This window comes from Gopherus flavomarginatus, chromosome 5 (assembly GCF_025201925.1).
Source record: "Gopherus flavomarginatus isolate rGopFla2 chromosome 5, rGopFla2.mat.asm, whole genome shotgun sequence".
Lineage (NCBI taxonomy): Eukaryota > Metazoa > Chordata > Testudines > Testudinidae > Gopherus > Gopherus flavomarginatus.
The window spans coordinates 56,146,965-56,167,258 of NC_066621.1; the positions used below are offsets into that span (position 1 = coordinate 56,146,965).

The 20,294-nt window shown below is 36.6% G+C and overlaps 1 protein-coding gene across 24 annotated transcripts in view; it reads left to right on the plus strand.

The window, feature by feature from the left end:
- The window catches only part of SOX6 (SRY-box transcription factor 6), a 458,734-nt gene that overhangs the window by 429,375 nt on the left and 9,065 nt on the right, over positions 1-20,294 (plus strand). For 19 of the 24 annotated variants that reach the window (XM_050954523.1, XM_050954527.1, XM_050954538.1 and 16 more), the window contains 2 exons: positions 10,190-10,423; positions 13,408-13,624. In XM_050954523.1, the coding sequence (XP_050810480.1) occupies positions 10,190-10,423; positions 13,408-13,624 (451 nt within the window). Of the gene's footprint in view, positions 1-6,203; positions 8,786-10,189; positions 10,424-13,407; positions 13,625-20,294 lie in introns of those variants that run through there. The other 5 variants (XM_050954532.1, XM_050954542.1, XM_050954545.1 and 2 more) reach the window with 2 other exon arrangements.

Genomic DNA, 20,294 nt, shown 5'->3' on the forward strand with positions numbered 1-20,294 from the left:
AAAATATTAAATTATTACATTTTAAATATAGCATCTAACTAGAGATCAAAGGTTACATTTCAAATGCTCATGCAAACTTGAGCTTGCAATATTTGTATGGGCACCGATTATACTGCAAAATCCCATATTTTTTAACACAAATCAGGGAATGGCAAATGGGTATTTTTGCATGCAGTTACCCAAATTGTAAGAGCATTTTCCTGTTTTCACCCACATGTAGGTGCAGCCCATTTGAAAAATTATTCCTATGAGTTTTCCAAATATTTTCTAATATGTGTTAACTTTGAGCTCATACCCTCATACTACAGCTGTTGTTTCTCCTTCATCGTCATTTATTATTTATCTATTATACTATTGATTATTATAATTATTACTACTACCCCCTAAATGTGCTAGGCAAAAAAGAAATGAGACACACACACATTCTGCTTCTAGGTTCTTGCAGTCTAATTATAGATGTGACAGAATACGTAAGAACAGCAAACACTGGAAAGAAGAGAATTACTGATATTGATACACTGAATTATGATATATGCTAGGAAGTGTCAGATCAATTTGTGGATTGAATGCTATAAATGAGCCATTAATGTAATGATTCCAAAATAGATGTTAACATCTTTTGGCAGAATGCTTTGCATTTCAGAGTTTCTTAGATACCGACAGTTATTCCACACTGGACATGACTTTAGGCAGTTTGTACTGCAAATTTCTGTGCAGCTCGAAAGCTTGTCTCTCTCACTGACAGAAGTTGGTCCAATAAAAGATATTACCTCACCCAGCTTGTCTCTCTAATATCTGGGACTGACATGGCTACAACTGCGCTGCATACAACTTCTTTCCCAGTAAGTCAACACAGAATATCTTCTTATAAACCAGGCTGTAGGTTAATTCTTTGAAGTCATATCTTTGTTGTACAGAGGCAAGAAAAGTTGCTTATTATCAGTCTTCAGACCCTTATTTTCTTCATCTCTACCTAAAAAAAAAGTATATGTCAAATTTGAAGTTGTGCTTCCATTATTCTCTAGAGTAAATTGTCATTCTTTGTTCTCCATCTTAAAATAAAACAAAATAAAATAAATAATGGCCAAGATATGAACCGGTCCAAATCTGGTGGATCTAGTTTTGGCAAAACTTTGTTTGATATCATGTCTGACTGTAAAATATGTCCCTGTGTTTTAAAAATCAATATCATGCTTTATAAATCATATAGGTATCATCATGTCAGGAGGTGTTTGAAATCATGTTAGTTTCAGTTTCACTGATGATATATTGGCTCTTAAAGATCTAATCTGATATCAAATAAAATATCTCTTTCATGTGAATTAGTATTGTTTTGGCTTTGAAACTGATTGGTATAATAACAATAATGCCACTTAGTTATCATCATAATTGTTCCAAAATAGAAACTACAATATCAGAGGAGTGTGTTGTATACCTTTTAATAATAGTAATAATAACAGGCATTATAAACTGCTTCTCCCTGCATATCTAATCTGTGACAGTTAATACTTTAATTTCAAAATCAACATGAAATGCAGAAAATAATATCAATAGGGAGGCAATGTATATAGTGTGTAGACCTGATGACTGAGAATTCCACTTTATTCACTGGCACTGGGCAAATGGTATAACCTGCAACTCTGACTTTGTCCCTCAGTAAAATGGGTTTAATGATACCTACTTCAAGAGGGGGCTTTTGCATCTGTTTGTATAGCATTTTGAGTTCCTCCAATGAAAATTGCTATGTGAATGCAAAGACTTTTTATTACAGTTAGTTAATTTATTTTCCAGAAATATAAAATCAAGGCTACTTCAGTGTCCTTCTTTGTACCTAGAAGTTTCTCAGGTCCCCAAAGACTCATTTTTCATTCCATTTGTGCTACGGCACTTAGAAATAACTTTATTTCTTAAATCAGACTCTGTACAGTAATTTAACACAGTTCTGTATTATTTAATAGATGATTTCATTGTTTTCGAGTGTGTACTATGCCACATTTCAATAAGAGTTAGTTTTGCCATAAAATGTGGTCAAGTAATCTAAACTTTTTGTGTAAACCATCAAGAAAATAGCTGCATTTAAGGGTTTTGATTCATTTGAACTTCGTGGATTTGGACAAAACTGGTTGCTATTTGTGGAGGTGATAATAGCCTATTTAAAAATATTGTTTGAGTTTAAATTCAAGTCACAAATCAGCACTTACACTGCTGAGTGAACTGCTTCAACTGATAAAACTTAGAAGACTTGATTTTATTTTACACACAAAAAATATTTCACTTTTCATTTTTTTAATGGAGAAAAAAGCATGTAACTTCTGTAGGTGTTCAAGTGCATCAATGCTCTGTTTTAATTAAGATAAAACATTTTGTTTGCATATGTAAAGCAAATGTAATAAAAAGGAAACTCACTGTCACCAAAGCTGAAAACAAGGGACTTTGGAAAATATATGCTGATATATAACTGGCTTAGAATTTCCTTCATTTTGCAAAGCCACGAGCCACATGCATCAGCTCACCACAAAGTCATTAGGTCTTTTTAAGCTCAGATGAAAAACATTAACAAATACCACAAAAGGCTTTAGTATGGCCCCTTTGTTCATTCACATATGGCAGTTTATAACTCCTGCGCCACTTGGGTCGTGTGTTTGTTTAAGCTGCCTCCATCAGGCCAGCCCTGAAAGAACAAAAGACATCTTGAGCGATCCTAAGCAGGAAATGGGCTAATCTAAACACGGTTTGTGACACTATAAGTAGAATAGAAGAGGGAGGGATTGATTAGTCATTAATGTCCAATTGACTCCATATGGATGTTGCAATAATAAGGCCTTTTTCAGTGCAGTAGCGGAGTTATTGAATTAGAGGTTTATGCTTCCTCAGAGCTGACCTTAGGGAATTCCGTTTTGGTTCTTCTTGTTGATGTTTAAAGAGAATGGAGTCTCTAATAGGGAAAATAGAAGCATTATCTGCAGTAACACTTGCTAAGAATATAATAACTGAGTGTTGCATTAATATAAGAGAGGGGTTTTAGCCTCTGCTACAGTATATTTTTAATTCTTAGCATTTACTTAGCATGTTTATGTGTCTTCGGAGGTGAAATATTTTAGATCCTGTTAAAATGTTACAATTAATTTAATAAATCAGTCATACTTTCCTCAGGTTCTTTTCCCTTCCAGGCTCCAAGTACTCTTCATGAGAAATGTTGGATCTTAGAATCCCAGCTGAATAATATTTGTTTAGTGTTTGGAGTGAAGGCAGCCTGGTGACCAGACACTGCCATGCAGGATACCTGTGCCTCAGAGTGACTACAGACCTCACACTCCTTGGGCTAGTGATTTCTCTGTTCTGTTGTTAGCATTGCAGAGCGTCTCACATCAGACAATTGATGGAAGTAGGATTTGACAGTGGCTCTTTAAGTGCCCATATACTCTACCTTCCTTGCTGGTAGTAAAGTGTCATCTACCTGTGGATTGGGATATAAAGAAAATAAAGAGGTAAAAAGGCAGAGAAGGGATAAGAAACATGTCTATAAACCTAGGACCTAACTTGGATCAGTCTTTATATTCTGCTATCAAGCAGAAAATTTTGTCACATTTTGCAGAATCAGCCCTATGAATTTGTATCTAAAAATATTCATTCAATGAAAAGGTATTTGTTGTATTTTTCAACTCTCTAAAGCTTTTGGCCATCCATTAATTTCAGATGTGTTTTTGTATGTAATGCTTGTAAAAATATCGGACAAGCTGTACTGGAGGCTGCCATCCTCTCTCCACAGAAGACATGCAGAACAGAGAGTTGCAAAGTCATTTTTTTCACTCTATCCTATTTTATCCTTACCCATATTCTGAAGGGATCCATCTCTGAGAACAAGTGTACAATTCCAGTTTCAATGCCTATTCAGTTGTCAGCGTCACTCCTGTAACCAGCAATAGCAACGCTAGTAGTTCATATTGGCATGAAGTATTTTATGATATGGCCACCAGAGTCTCCTATTTGCCCCAAAAGTGGGCAGGGCAGGGCAGCACCTGGAAGCTATAAAGGATCAGAGAGATGTTGAAGTCAATTGGAGTTTTGTTATTAACTTCAACAGAGCCATGATTTCAGCCACAGAAGACCATCCCTGCTCTAAAGAGCTTACAGTCTAAAAGTAAAGACAGACAAACAGATACAGGCAAACAACAAACAAACAATATGTCAAAAGTTACAGTACAGTTTCCCCAACGTCCCACTCACATGGCAGTACTTTTCCCCACCCTCTCCTCTGTCCAGATGCTGACTAAACTTCTTCCCAGCCCTATCCACTGAAAGCACCCTCCTTCTCCTTTATCTAGCCCCCTAGAAAAACACTTTGCCTCATCTGGTTGTAGAAGATTTTTTTAAAGTTTTAAGTGCTTGGCCAGATCATGCCCATAGTATTTTAGCTTCCCCTTCATTTTTTACCATCCTTTGATCATGTATAGTCGTCCTACGCTAATCCTGAATTTAACTCCTCTGGAGGAGTTAAACACGGTGCAGTACAAATAGTGATCACCGTTGTCCAATCTGCTCTATTCCTGCATCCATGGCTCAGCCCAACAGAAGCTGAAGAGCTGGAAAGCAAAACAGCCCTACACCCTCAGAGGCTGAAAGTGTCACTTCTAGTATAGCCCCAGCCTCTGCTGGGCTGAGGAGAAGATTTCCCTGCCAACTAAGCCAATAGCCAACTAAGCCAATAGGGCAGCCAAATCTTGTTTTTGTAAAAGTTTTGAATCACAACCAAAGTCCTCATTCTGGAAGTCAAACTGCCATTCTATGACTGTATTATGAACAGTACACTGGTGAATGGCCCATTAGTCACCACAGGCACACAATTGTTTTAACTTTCCCCCAGTTAGTAATGTATTTTGTACATATTATTTTGCAGAGGGATTTTATTAGATAATGATGAGTAAATTGTCTCTATGAACCAGAACTAAAATCCCTACCACTTTACAGTCTTCCATATCCTTTGCTCTTCAAATTCCAGAATAGTCTCTCTCTTGTTTTCTGGATCACTCATTATTGTAACTATCAGCACAAAACAAGAATGTGGTTTGTAAAACTTCTTGAAATTCTGTCTGTGGGTGAAAGAGATTTTTGATATTTGATTGACAGGCTGAAGTTGTTTAGAGCTGACTTGCAGTTTGAAATGTTGTTGTTGTTCTGGGTTTCAACCTGCAAGACCACATTTTACATCTGTGTCTTTTATATTATTAAAGCCTTAGTTATAGCCTCAGTGAACATTAAGAATTTTTGCTCTCCAGTTATAATACCTTTTGCAAACAGAAGCATTTTCTGTAATGTACAGTATGTTGAACATACTCCTGCACTTGTGGGACACTGGACAGACAGGTTGGGTGATTGTTAATTATTTTTGGAAGCTCATTTTGCGCAGATTCTTTTGTGAGAGCCCTTGGGCCTCATATTCACTCAAAGATCAAGCAGAGAAAAGCTCAGCTTTTTTTGGCTGCCTTTTTCAATCCTTCGGGTATGGACTTGCTCAAAGGAGATGCATCACAAGCTTCATGTCCTTTTTGGGATGTTTGCAGTTTACTACTACTGTAATTAAAGATTGTTCCCTAAAAAATTAAATTAAAGTAGATTACAAGGATTGTAGTTTCATCTTCCTATTCCAAATTATAATTTCTCCAAATAAAGAATTTAGTCCTAAAAAAGTCATATTGAAGTATATTGGACTTTTTCCTGCATCAGAGGATCAGGCCAAAACTTTATTAGAAAGACCTAAAGACAAACCCATTGGCCAACTGTACATATTGGTGCAATCAAAAATTTATAGAGCTGTTTCCTAACCATGCCAACTGTAGATAAACACAGTCGCTTGTAACTGGCATGGTGTGGCAATTATGTAAATCAAGACCATTGTATTTTAAATACTAAGTTTTTCTTTTTAAAAATCAGTTTTGAAATTTGTGTGGTGTTATTATCTTGGTTATTCCTGCAGGCACAAAAACTGACCATAACAAGGAAATTCAGTGTTTTACTTTTAGACAGTGTATGATGCATTGTACCCCTCCAAAGTAACTCTTTTCATTTGTATACAGTGCTCAAAGCTAAAGGTGATTTTCCTGATCCCCCTATGGTGTTATATGAGCATGTTTTGCATGCAGTTGTTTTAGACTATAGTAGTTTCCTCCTTTATTTAATTATTGATCATTATACTGTAATTACAGACGTAAGGAGCCAGATGCTCCCTTCTGCTTATGCTGTTGGAGTGGAGCAATATCACTGGAAATATGGCAGGGAATGTGAAGTCGGGAAGCAGTGTCACCTGTATCGTGAGAACAGAGAAACCTCACTTCAGAACTACTGCAAGGGAGCAGCAGGGAAGGAGCTTGTGAGGCAATCCAGGGATGGGCCAGTAGATTCACCACTGTGTGGATCTACAGGCCTAAAATCTGATGATCGGGGAGGGCCTGGCTTACAGTCATGGGCTGTAGTGGCAGTGAAACTGTTAAGCAACCATCTCCATCGTACCAGTAGGTTGAGAGAAGATTTCACACACACATCCTGCAACCTTTCTTAGATCTTCTGTGACAAATCCATTTATTTGTATAGTGGTGGTGGGATGTGTGAGAGCAGCTTTTTGACCAAGGATAGATAGACCTTCCTTTTCCCCATTTCAGGTAAACAGAAATTCTTGGAAGGTTTGTGGCCACTCCTTCATGATTAAATCCTCCCATAAATTTGGGCCACTTGTAGTCTCTTCAGTCTGTGCCAGGCTTGAGGGAAGCTGGCAGGAAGGTGGGAAGGAAGCTCATTGACACTGATCCAGCTAAATACTTAGGCATGTGAGTAGTTCCAAGGACCATTTATGCGCTTTGTTAGGGACGTGCGTAAGCACTTTGCTGAATTGGACTATAACAAGGAGCGTGTTCATGAAGGTAGAAGGTGTAAAATCATTATATATGTCACAGTTCAGGGCAACTACACCTATATTTACCCTCCATGGTCCACCAAGGGCACCCACTTTTAGGTTCCTAGATCCTCAGCAGTCCCCTTTCTTAAGTAGAAACCCATATCTCTCTCCATCCTGACTGGGTTTTTTTCCAGGCTGCATAGTTTTCTGTCAACAATATATATTCCCAGCAAGCCAAACTGCCTAAACAAGCCAGTTTCTGTGCCTTGTTTTCTCTTCAGACTTTTAACAATTGTAATTGACAGTAGTCACTAGTTACTACACAGCTTTTTATATGTAAGTACATTTATTCTTAAGATGAAAGCATTAAAGAAAAACACATTAAAAACAGTAAAACAACCTACACACGCACAAATATTTATCAGAGGTGACCCTAATCTCAGGTTCTGTTAGGTGTTAATCCTTCAAAATCCACAACTGGGCATTCCATGTGGTTACAAGTTCATAAGTGCCTCAGATTCAAAACCAGAAAAACCATGAATAGTTCAGGCCAGATCTACACTCAGAAGTTAAATTGGGGAGGTGAAGAGGTGGACTAACTATGTCAATAAGAGAGCCCCTCCTGCTGTAGTGTCTACACTGAAACTCTACATCTGTGCTGCTGCAGCATTTCAAGAGTAGACAAGTCCTTAGGCTTTCCTTTATATAGCTTATATCTTTGATCATGGCATTGTATAACAGGTGATCAGCAGATAAAAAGTCCACTTCCAAGAGCAAAGCTTCAAAAGGCTAGTTTTTAGCATAACGAGAGGTAGGGGATTTGCATTTACCCATCCACTATATATCTACCACACGCATTGTCCCAAAAGTCTATTCTTGTCTGACACATTGTTCACTATTGGCCTTCTATCACATCTCCACTCTACAGCGGTTACATCAAATCCCGGCCCACAATAATGCGTGAACTTTGTGTTTAGTACAATGGACCCAGAGATACTGTACTTAAACTGAATTCAGTAAATTAAGGAAATTGCCTTATCAATCAGCTGGGTAGAGCTATTTTTTCCCCTGTTTTCCTTTTCTATCAGTAGAGCTGATTGAATAGCTTGTTGCAAATTTTGACAATTTTGTATAGAATAATTTTTCATATTTTTTCATTTGTCAACTAGCTTCATAACGCTGCATTATCATTGCATAGTTGTTGCAAATGTTGGTATTTTAAAAAACTTGAATAATTATACATATAATTATATATACATTTTTCTGTTATTTGTGCTAATCCTACTTATTAGAATTAAGTCGCTAAACCACAGTAGCATAGGAAACCCCAATTAAAAATATCCTAATTTTAAAATAAAGATATATTCTATATGAGATGATGTGCAAGAAGAGTCTGATCAAGAGCCCATTTGAAGACAGGGAAAAGGCTCCTGTTGACTCCAGTTGCCTTTGGATTAAGTCCTAAAAGCACATCTTTATCTTCACTCAGCAAAACCACTACACTCTATTGCAAAAGAGACAGAGAGCAGCAATTGTAACCATCTGTAAATGCTGAACACCTGTGGCACAGTAGTTAACTCAGAATAATATTAAAATATTTTTGCATCTGACATTTGCTGCAAACCTGTCTTTTTTTATGTGCACACATGTAAGTATATAAATTGCTGAATAGTTGTAAAGTAATGGCATTGAGGGCATCATAAATTTCCACAGTGATCCTCAGGAGAAGACACTGTCGTATCCGAATGAGCGTTTTGCTTCCAGGGTAATGTATGTCTTCATCTGGCCCAGCAGTCAGCGTATTGCCCTGTGTTGATGGATATTGTCCGCTTGAAACTACACTACATTTCACTGCACAATAAACATGGCTGTCAACGCCATATAAAGTGAAATCAATTTATCCTGTATGGTCAGTGCCTTTTAAATGAAATTAATGTACTGTGGGCATGGTGGCAAAAAGGTAGTGTATTAGTTATGCATCCTCTGTTCTAAGACTTTTTTCATGTAAATGAATTGCCTACATGGAATTAAATTGTTGTGTATATAAAGTATGATGTTTTCCCAGTAAATTAGCAAAATTAGGATTCTACATAATTAAAAACTATAAGCCAGTCATTGAAGACAATAGAACAATGACACTTTGCAGAAGCTAAGTATCTGACCTTATATTTTTGGTTGATATAAATTACCTTCACACTGCTACAGAAAAATAATGAGGCATTTTATTGTGCTAATTTATTGTCATGTTTTGACATAATCACCTTTTTGTTTTTATCAAAGCACTGGATAACATGAGTGTGGAAGCCTACAATAAAATTGTGTCACTTTTTTCCTGTACAGCCTTTTCTTCCTCTGTTCACAGCTATGTTCCAGCCTTAAAAGTGTAATTTACAATTATTATTCCAAAAGTTTCAGGACAAGGACATCACATCTCAGCTATATTAGGCATTTCCTACTACCTGATGTTCAGTTGTGTGCACTCTAATGTACAGTAAAGCTTAGACTGCTTGTTGTCAAGAAAACTGAGCTTAGATGCAGCCCAATATCCATCACAGGTTAGAGCATGCACAGCTGAATTGGAGGTGGGGAATGGCAGGCCATCAGGATTCTCTAAAGTGTCATTGTCAAGGGGAACCCAATGTACTAGTCACACCAAACAGTTGCTCTGGTATTAGCATGCATACCCATTGACTACAAACTACCATATTACAGATGCGTGGCTTGATCCTGCAAGATGCTGTCATTGAAATAAATTTGAACTGAGGATGCTCAGCCCCCAGCAGAATCAGACCTATATAATGTGCAACATGTACCCACAGATTAAGAATACACTGTATAATTTATTACGAAATGTTTGGATATGTTCCACTGCACAAGCAGCAGAGTCATTGTGAAGTACTTGTGTGACCAGTTCTACATCACAGTTGATCGTCACGTGTAAGTTTTATACACATACACCCACGGAGCATACAAAATGTACACGGAGTAATAGAACCCAGAACTGGAACTTGATCTAGTCTTTGGTACCTTGACAGAAGAAAAATATAATTATCGATACAAACAATTTGTTGGCTAATACAGGTATTGTGGATCTTGTTAAGATTGCCTTTGGAAGGTTACATTGGAATTATGAAATTATGTCTATTTTATCTCCTCTTATAGATCTGGAAGCAAGAAGGGGGAGTTGGGGAGAGAGAGAAAAAAAGTGAAGCTAAAATGAACAAGGCATAGGAAGTTGTTTTGTAATCAAAATAATAATGCTTTGCATCCATCTTGTTTCTTCCTGCCTTGATATTACAGGAAGTAAAGCAATGAATGGCTCTGCAGCTAAACTACAGCAGTATTATTGTTGGCCAACAGGAGGTGCCACTGTGGCTGAAGCTCGAGTCTACAGGGACGCACGGGGCCGAGCCAGTAGTGAACCGCATATCAAGCGACCAATGAACGCTTTCATGGTTTGGGCAAAGGATGAACGCAGAAAAATTCTCCAAGCTTTTCCTGACATGCACAATTCCAATATTAGCAAAATCCTAGGTAAGTACAAGACAATAAATATATTGTGACTGATGTAGATGTGGCGGCGAATGAGGACAAATGCAGGGATGGATATTTAGAAACAGGCCACAATTTATTAAACTTAATACAGGGGCACTACCCATCCTGTCACCCATACTCTCACCAGCATTTTAAGTGGTTCCAATACAGGTTACATGGATACTCCATATAACTATCTTGGCCTATAACTCAACATGCTCTTCTGAGTCTTACCACCTCCCTTCCTGCGTAAGTGGGACCGGGGATACTAAAAAGCAGGGGAGTTTGGGGGAGGACCTTGGCCCATGAAGGCCATAAGATTTTCCACTATCCCACGAGCACAAGGCCCGTCAATAAAAATCTCAGGTCTTTACTTCTGGGAACCATTCCTTTTAACCACACTGGAAACCACACACAAACTGTGAAGAAGTAACATCCTTTCAAAGTACTATCATCAATTGTTAAATCCGTGCCTCCAGGGTGCTGTGAGGAAAGCGAAAAACTTCCCAGGTGCCAACAGGAAGAAAAAATTTCTTTTCTAACCCCAAAACAGCTGATTGGTCAGATCTGCTGTATCCACAAAACACAGCTCCGAGGCTATTGGTACAGGGTAGAGAGGGTGGGGCTGCTGAGAATGTAGCAAAAAGAGGCTCCACTTGGCTCAGGCTAGGGTAGGGTGAGGGACCAATCAGCTCCTTTCCTTCCCCTATTAGCTAATGAATGGCAGAGACTCTGAAAGGGAGGGACAGCCCAGTGTCCCCTCTGTGTCTTCTCCTTCATTCAGCTAGGGCTGTCCCTATTGCCAGTTTACTGTAACAATGGCTCCTGGGTAAAGTGACCCATCGCATGATCACATCAGAAATAATTTGAACTCAAGAGGCCACAATTCATGCAAATGGAAACTGTGCTTCTTATGGTAACATTAATAATTTTGGAACTATGTTTAATTTAATACAAATCCAAGATAAAAATTCAAGTCAGAGAATTAAAAGTCAGAAATGAATTATTGGTCAGCAAGTTTCATAACACCTGAAAGAGCATATATTCAATGCATATTTTCTTTAAAAAATAAGGTAATGTTTTAATGAAACATATATCGATGTTAGAAGAAAAAATAGGAGGAAACACTTGCTTTACACAATTAAAATATTACTTAATATTAACCATTCAGAAGTAATATTTAATGTGTATACACATGTGATATGGGCATACACCAATACATGAGTTTTGCCACTGTGCAAATAAATTGGCTGATTTTTTTTAGACATTGTGAGTCAATGACCTCTCTGGAGAATTAGAAACATACGTGAGAATGAGTGGTGAAATGTTAAAACATATATTTGTTCTCTGAGTCTTTGAAGTGAAAGATGGATTCTAAATGTAACTCATAATAAATAACAGTAAAAATCAAGTTTCATCTGTAATCATTTTATTGTAAACTTTTCAGTTGAAATGCATTTTTAACAAAGCTGTTTCTCGTGCATTTGTTATTTCTGTCAGAGGCAAAAAGACATTCTAGAAATAAATGTTACTCTGTCCTAAAACTTTTAGTATCTCACTTAGAAGTTCTCATATTTTTGTCTGCCATTTTAAATAAGTTATATGAATAGCCTTTCAGTTTTGTATAAACCCTGCACTGTTTCAATGTTGGCAGCCATGGGGAATCTATATTATTTGTGTGCATTCGGTGAAAAAAATATTAGGAATATAGTAACTGTATTCATTAAAATGTAAACTTTCAGCATAAATATATCAAAAGTGCCAGCAATCATGTGTGTGTTAGCCATAGAATTAACCTGTCATAAATAAGTCTATCTCCATATAATATCTGTGCAACTTTTCCAGGACAATGAGAAAAGAGTCTGAATTATTAGACCTGACACAGAACATTGCTGGCTATGGATAATATTTATACAACTTTTCCATTTGTTGATGTATGAAAAATCTTGCTAAAAGAATAGCTTCCACCCACGTTTACCGCAGCTATAATAGTTTTATCCAGCTGAAAGACACCAAAAAGCTACTTTCTGCATTGCTTACCCAAAACAACCCCCCAAAACCTACCCTCTCTCCAAGTGTTTAGATCATTCTTTATAAACAATACAAGGGAGTTGAATAGTTTTTCCTCTTCCTGTATAAACCGTATTAGAAGTTTTTACTACTTTTATTGGCTCAGCTTTCAATGAATGTTTACAATACTTAAAGTGGTGTATACAACCGCAAATGTGTTTTCCTTTAAAAAAATAACTTTCTAAGTGCAGTTCAATACATTCATTTAATCTGGCCAGACAAAAATATGCATAATAGGATTTAAAATATTGTAGAGTGCAAGTAGTATGCCAAGGTTGTATCAAAGTGCAACTAAATTAAAGACATCTTATTAGTGAGGAGTTTTGTAATTCTGTGAATAAGTGAGCTTTTCATAAGTTTTCCTTGCTAAGTAGTACAGTATTAATATCCATTATTAGAAATTTATAAGCTATGTTCTTAAGAACTCTTGGAGAAGCACACATACATTACCAATGTGATAAGCTTTTAAGATCAACAAAAGGACAGTAGACCCAACCTGACTCTAGTGATGTGCATTTTAATAAATAGCTCACAGAATTATTCTCAAGTCAAAAGGTCATTATTGTAAAGAATAATTGAAAAAAATTGTTATGGACATAAGATCCATATTTTCAAATGCAACTATTGATTTTAAATGACTCAATTGTTAGGTGTCTGACTGGAAACAATTTAAAGGAGCTGGATTTTCAGAAAGTGGGTGCTCTGCACTCTCTGGAAGTCATGCCCCTTTGAGGTGTCTCAAATTGGGTGCCCAAAATAGCTAATAACTTTTGAAAATCTTGGCCAAAGACAGTTTTTTTAAATGCTGGTGAACTTGTTATACAAGGTGGCCAAAAAATAAAAAAGGTGTGTTTCTCAATGCCTATAACTAGAACTCACTCTGCCTTGCTTGAGCATCATGTTTTTATATATAGGCTCTCGCTGGAAATCCATGTCTAATCAAGAGAAACAACCTTATTATGAAGAACAGGCACGGCTAAGTAAAATCCATTTAGAGAAGTACCCTAACTACAAATACAAACCTCGACCAAAACGCACCTGTATTGTTGATGGCAAGAAACTGCGTATTGGAGAATATAAACAACTGATGAGGTCTCGAAGACAGGAGATGAGGCAGTTTTTTACTGTGGGGTAAGTATTATTATTGCTGTTGCTGTTTTTTTCAATGTAGTACCATGATGTTTTTTCAACAAATGGACAGTTCTCCTTACCTGAAGAGTTTACAAGTTAAGGGGGCAATCTGCAAAATCTTGCTAACACACCTAGGATTTACTATTGAACATAGAATTACCAGCCACATACTGTACTCTTTGATTAACAATGGGCCTGATTCTAGAACTCTTTGAAAACAATCGGACTCCGTTCATTGGCCTCAGAGCATTTTTAATCAGGCCATATGTGGGTTAGTAGCAAGCCCTGCCCTCAGTAGCGATGGTTTCCAGGATTAGTCCCAGGATTAAAACTGGAACAACAGGAAAAAGTAGAAAAGGAGTGTTAGGGAGGACAAAGGTGAAGAAAATAAGAGATTTAGGGAGGGGAGGACTAGGGAGAAGATAGTAAGATTATGCAAAAGCCTGGGTGAATGATGCGCATGTCTTGAAGGCACCTAATATTTTTTTTGTTATGTATTATTGTGGTATACAATATTCCTTGAAGAAATGTGTTGTGAGAAAGGACTTAAAGTACAGGGATAGATCAGTCAGGTTTCCAGTTCAGAATGTATGGCACTAAAAAAAAAAAATCCCACTACAGTTTTAATCATACTTTTTGTTATAAATACAGGGGAAGGTAATACTGTTAAATGACATCTAGAATTTTGAACAAGATGCAATGCTATGACAGTTCTCCAGATTCAAGATAGAAAGCCCACTGAAACAATTGCATCAGAAGTGATTTATCTCTTCCATTCGCTTTTGAATTAATTTGTGATGCTCTGTGCCAGGGTACGATGTTTCGGGTAGTTTAAAAAGAGCCTAAAAGCTATCTCCCCTGCCAGCCCTTCCAAATTCACAATGTTCTGCTTATTTCTCTAATCATAATAATCTCCTTTTATTGTGTGCTTTACTACCAGATAATTGACCTTGACATCAGTTATGTGCCCTGATTTTTGGGATGTGGAACTCCCTATTGCAGTCAATTATTTATTGGTACAGCCTGCAACAATGTAGACTTTTTGTTAAATCTATAAGTATTTTCGTATTTTGAAATATGATGAGATATTACAGACTTGAAAGTTATATTATGATGCTGTTGGCTTACTCTGCACTATTAGTGGTTTACTAATAAGCTGTCAGAGAAATTGTACAGATTCACATCTGAATTGACATAGCATATCACAAATGATCTTCAGCTCAAAGGAGTGAAATTCTAGCCCACCTCTTCCAAGGCAGATTAACAGTCAAATCATATCAATACAATACATTTTCAAGATCCAAAAGCAGCAATGTGGTTAAATTAAATAAAGGAATGGGAGAACAATGGCATGACAGTGAGAGAAATGATAATGGAAGAATCGGTTGCTAATTCAAAGCAAATTAAGCCTCAGCATTGTAGGGATCAGAGGAGCAGGTACAATAAGGAGGTCAGGACTAAGAATTATTCCGTAGAAAAGTGAATGACACAATGACTGTTTTACAAAACACTAAAAACTATTCCCCATGAACCCAATGACTCAAGTTAACCTTAATGTCTCCTTGTGATATATCACAAAGAATCATGAGAGGCAACATGAGAATTTAATCATTTTTCTAAATACATGAGTCCTGATTCTTCTAATTTACACTATGACCTCTTAACACTCATCTGGTAGAAAAAAGAGGCCTTAAAGTGAGTGTAAATTACATTTATATTGATAAGATTTGAATGTAATTTACAACCACTTTAAGATCCCTTTACAAAGCTAAAGATGTATAAAGGAAACTTAGTGTTAGAGGGAATCGGCCCTTGGTTGGAAACATGAGAGAATATGAAAACGCATTACATGGATTAGTCAAAGGTGACAAAGGATTCATGTCTTTGTTCCATCTGTATTTAAATTTGGGAGCTGAGGAGACCTAGAATGTGTGTGGTTCTTCTGAATTTGTTTTTACAGGGTTTCTTTTGTGGTTGTTTGACCTTTCACAGCAAAAAAAATCCCACTGTTTTTTCCCCAGAAAAACAAACAAACAAACAAACAAACAAACAAACCAAAACCCATTGAAAACACCAAATGAGAAACTGGAGAAAAAAAATCTGAAATGAAACACAAAACTCATGCTATATGATTCATGTGGTAAGAATATTTATTCTTAAATATAAAAACTTTATATATTATCCAAAACAAAAAGTTTCCAATTAAAGTAAAATACTGTGCCACAACAATAGAGTCTCCAGTCAACTAACTAGTTAGGCTTACCCTGCTTTCACCTACTTATTTGCTTTGTCAAAGTCCAGCCTATTATGAAGTTTCAACTAAGCAACACTGTGGGCCCAAACCCCTTAAATATGCCATAATTTAGCACCATTATAATGTAACAAACAGTATACAACCTTGTTCACAAATGCAGATTTATATTCAAATTATAGGGCAATCTTCAGAGCAGAGTTTGTTGGGAAATAGTTTCCCATCCTGCAAATATGTTCAAGACTCTGAAAATTGTTATCAACCCAAAACAGGACAAAAAGTTTAAATCTCAAATTTTTGTGAACCAAAAAATCAAAGAACTGTTTGGTTTGGGTTGATTGAAATGTGTTGCTTTGATTGAGACCTTTTAGATTTTTTAAACTTTTTTTCTTCAGTTGAATTAGCTTAAATTTACAAACAAAACGTCATTTTGAACCAGAAAAAAACATTTTTTTATTTAAAAATAGCAAAATACTTCATTGCAACAATGTAGACTTTTTTCAAAAACTTGTTAAGTCAGGAGATTCAGTGAAATGCCCTGTTTCACAAATCGTCTCAGGTTAAACAAATTGGCATTTTTGATGGAAAAAAGATTTGTCAAAAAATTCCCAACTAGCTCTATTTCAGAGTAAAATCAGAGCTTAATGTTTCTAAGATCAGAAATCTTTCAAATGTATTTTCTGTTTACCTAAATTCTTCAGAGTGGAATAGAAACAGAAAAAACAAAATAAAATGAGAAGACCCAAATAAAATCCTCAAACCCCACAGGGTTGTTTGTTCTGTTTTGTTTTTCTGTGAGAAAAAACAAAACTCAGGTTTTATAATTCTAGTTTCTTCTCATGAGGGGTTCTGTTGGTCCTTTTCCTGAGTGTTGTTTTTGCCCACTGTAAACTCTTTTTACTGGATCTAAGTGCTCCGAATTTCCATGTTCAGTGGTGTATTTGTGGGCATTCATGTATTTGTAAAGTGCCTATTCCCTTTCCTCCAAGTTTGGACATTTACAGCATCTCACCAGGTTTCTGTTGCGGTTGTAGTCCCCTGAGGTTCTATACATGAAAACAAGTGATGTCTGTTTGGATTTCTCAGTAACGTTCTTGAGTTAGAAATTCTGTTCTTTTGAATCTATTTATTTAAACACATGGATTAAATTACATATCATATGTTTAATCGGTTATAATAAATGCAAAACTATAGTCACTGTATGCAGAAATAAATAGAGGATCTATGGTGATGTGGGGGTAGAAAGACCTATTTAATTCATGGGAATTAAAACTTCATGGCATTTCATACAGTCACATATTTGTGTTGTTTAGGTGTTGGTGTTTTCGTCGTCTCCTTCTGCTTTTCTCTATTCAGTTCAAGTTCTTATACCACCATTAGCACTATAGTATCTGAGCGCCATACTCAGCCCTGTCAACTCCCCCTGACTGAGTATTTAGTTACTGTGGAAATGTTTGTGTCATGTGTATGAGTGGCCCTTACTCAGATTCCCCTCAAATGCAAAATTGTCTCCATTTCTACTATGATGACTAACTTTTTGTTACTCTGGCTTCTGAAATGCAGAAGTGCATGTGTTGGTTCTGACAGCATATAGTAAGTGGCATACTGTAGTAATCAAGAGTAAGACACACAACGGTAATTTAAGTGAATGCTTCCTAAGAAACTGTTATGTGAAATAGCAGTATTTTGAACAAAAAAATAAACTAACGGCCAGATCCTGCACCACTTACTTAGACAAATCCCTGGGAAGTTCAATAAGAGATTTCTCCAGAGGGTGAGATTGTACCGTCGAGGTGATATTCATCCCTATGCAATAGACCAGCACAAGGTCTATGCATCATTTACATACAAATTAAGCAGTATGTTAAAGACTTAAGTGGGACTTAAGTAGTGTCTATACCTTGTGATGGAACTATATTAGTGAATTTTGCTCCAAATGAGAAATACTATCATGCAGGATAATTCAGACTTAATGGACTAACACATACAATTTAATTTAAAAAATAACAAGTGGAAATTCAACCTGTAATCAGCCAGGTAATATTTTATAATATTTTAGTTGTAATGATACATTTGTTTACGGGAAGCTTTGAATAAGAACTTTTCAACTCTCTGCGAAAGCTAAGCATTTAAGCAGCTTCAAGTGATTTACAATTTATCTTCAATAATTCATTTTTCATAATCCTTAAGTAAATGTTGTTCATGTGGAAGCCATAAACTGCAGAGATGTCAACTTAGAGCAGCGTATTTTGTTACCTTTTCTTGCAAAAATAATTCAATTCTCAGTCATTGTCATAGTCTGATACCCTTTACATGGAAGTATGTATTCTATACATTAGTCTGCAAAATGATGTGAACGTTAATTTTCTTGAGTCTTGCCTCTACGAGATGTTTATAAATAAAGCCTTTACAGTGTTTGTAACTACTGTATATGTGTGTATTCTGAATGTTGGTAGCCTACCATTTTGAATAAGCCTGTAATAGTATACCAGTATAGCAAGAGCTAAAAGTAAGTACACAATGGGTGCTTTTGTGAGATTTACTGTTATTTTATTCCTTACAGGGAAGTAAGTTTCAGGGTGTGTAGCACATAAGCATTTTCCTTAATGCAACCAATTTCGTTTCAGTCATTTAAAGAGCTGTCAGAAAATAGTTCTGAAGGGATCAGCAAACAATGGTAATTTGCCAATTTAAATGTTTAGTTAGTTTTGCAAAAGTCAAAAAATGGAATGTGCTCCAGGAAAATCCTAATAATGTTAATACCACTAAATTGCCAGCAGGTCAGTTTATATGAGAAATTTCATGTTGCCTACTCTTTATTGTACTTGTCTAATTATATTGGGCCAGATCCTTGGCCTCAAAACAGCCCGTTAGCAACACTGGCAGAACAAAGGGTCTACAGAACTGGCTTAATTGGCCCTCTGATGATTTCCCTGGCATCCGAGAGTCCTCCAATGGTATAGAGCTGGTGTAGCCACTTCTCGTAACCTCTAAGGCATGAGCACTGTTGTACTCTGGTGATCTCCAGCTTCCCTTTGATGGGCACTGGAGCCGGGTGCAATTAAGAACTTAAACCAGGGGGTGAAGCAGAATCAGGGAGGCATAGAGGTGATATAAAAATATGTTTGCCTATGGTACTCTGCTTAGCACAGCTTGGCTAGACTAGAGGATCTAGAATTTAATACGACAACAAAAATGCCTTTAAATACAAATGTTTTTAAGGTAAACTGCAAATACAAAATGTAAAATTAAGTTAAGACCTGAAATATATGCTAGACACCCCATTTCATTTCAGAGCATGAAGGATGAAAGTTTAAATGAACCCCTTTTTACTTCTTTTTCTCCTCTGAATAATCTTAGTCATTTCTGGCATCAAGTGCAAGCCATGTAACCTGTGATGTCAGAATGACACCATCTCAGAATGCACCAATGTAAAAGGAAGTACCAAGAGAATTACACAAAAGGGAAAAAATAGTTTACATGTTTGATTAGCTAAATGGGCATTTAGGTCCCAATTCAGCAAAGGACTTAAGCACATCCTTCATTTAAAGCATTTATTTAAGTTTTGTTGGAGTCAATGGGACTTAAACTTGTACTTAAAGTTAAGCACATGCTTAAGGGTTTTGTGGAATCAGACCTTCACATTTAACTCTGGACAGAGCTCTTTTTTTTTAATTTTTGTTTTTTTACTTCACCTGAAATAATTAATATCCGGTAACTATCCATCCTTTATTTTGAAATCTTAGAAAGTTTTAAGGGAGAAATTGTGACTCCATTGAAGTCAATGGCAAAGCTCCCATTGACTTTAATGGATCCAGGATTTTGCTAGAATTATTTTATATCTTTTATTGCACAGGATGGTCTATGTGGCAATACAACTCAAACCCAACCCCACCCCACTCCCAATTTCTGATTAAATACAGGTCTTCAGACAATCCATTGGTTTTGACCTACTCCAGTCAGTAAGCATATTCACCACGTGTGCTTTTTCTATACTTCACTAGAGGAAGCATAGTGAAATGCATTCTTGAGAGTGATTCATTAAGCCCTAAAGGTGTGACCTACTTTCCAGTTACACAGATCAGTTTTGCAGATCTGTTATACTACTTATTGTCATGCTACAACTTGGCATGCATGAGAGATGATGCCTAGAGTAAAATACCAACACTGCAGATTCATCCTCACTATCCCCAGGTAACCTGCACTCTTTCTTACCTTAAAAAGTGTTGAAGAGATGTAATGCTATTGCAAAAATACTTCCCTCTCATTGAAATGCAGACATGTGAGAGAGAGTTGCTAACCTTTAATAAATAACTTAAAAAATAAGCCCAGCAGTGTACCAGATTACTTACAACATGTTGCACTTTTACACTGCCTTTCTTGTTATGCCACTCCATGGCTCCTTCTGATTTTTTCCCC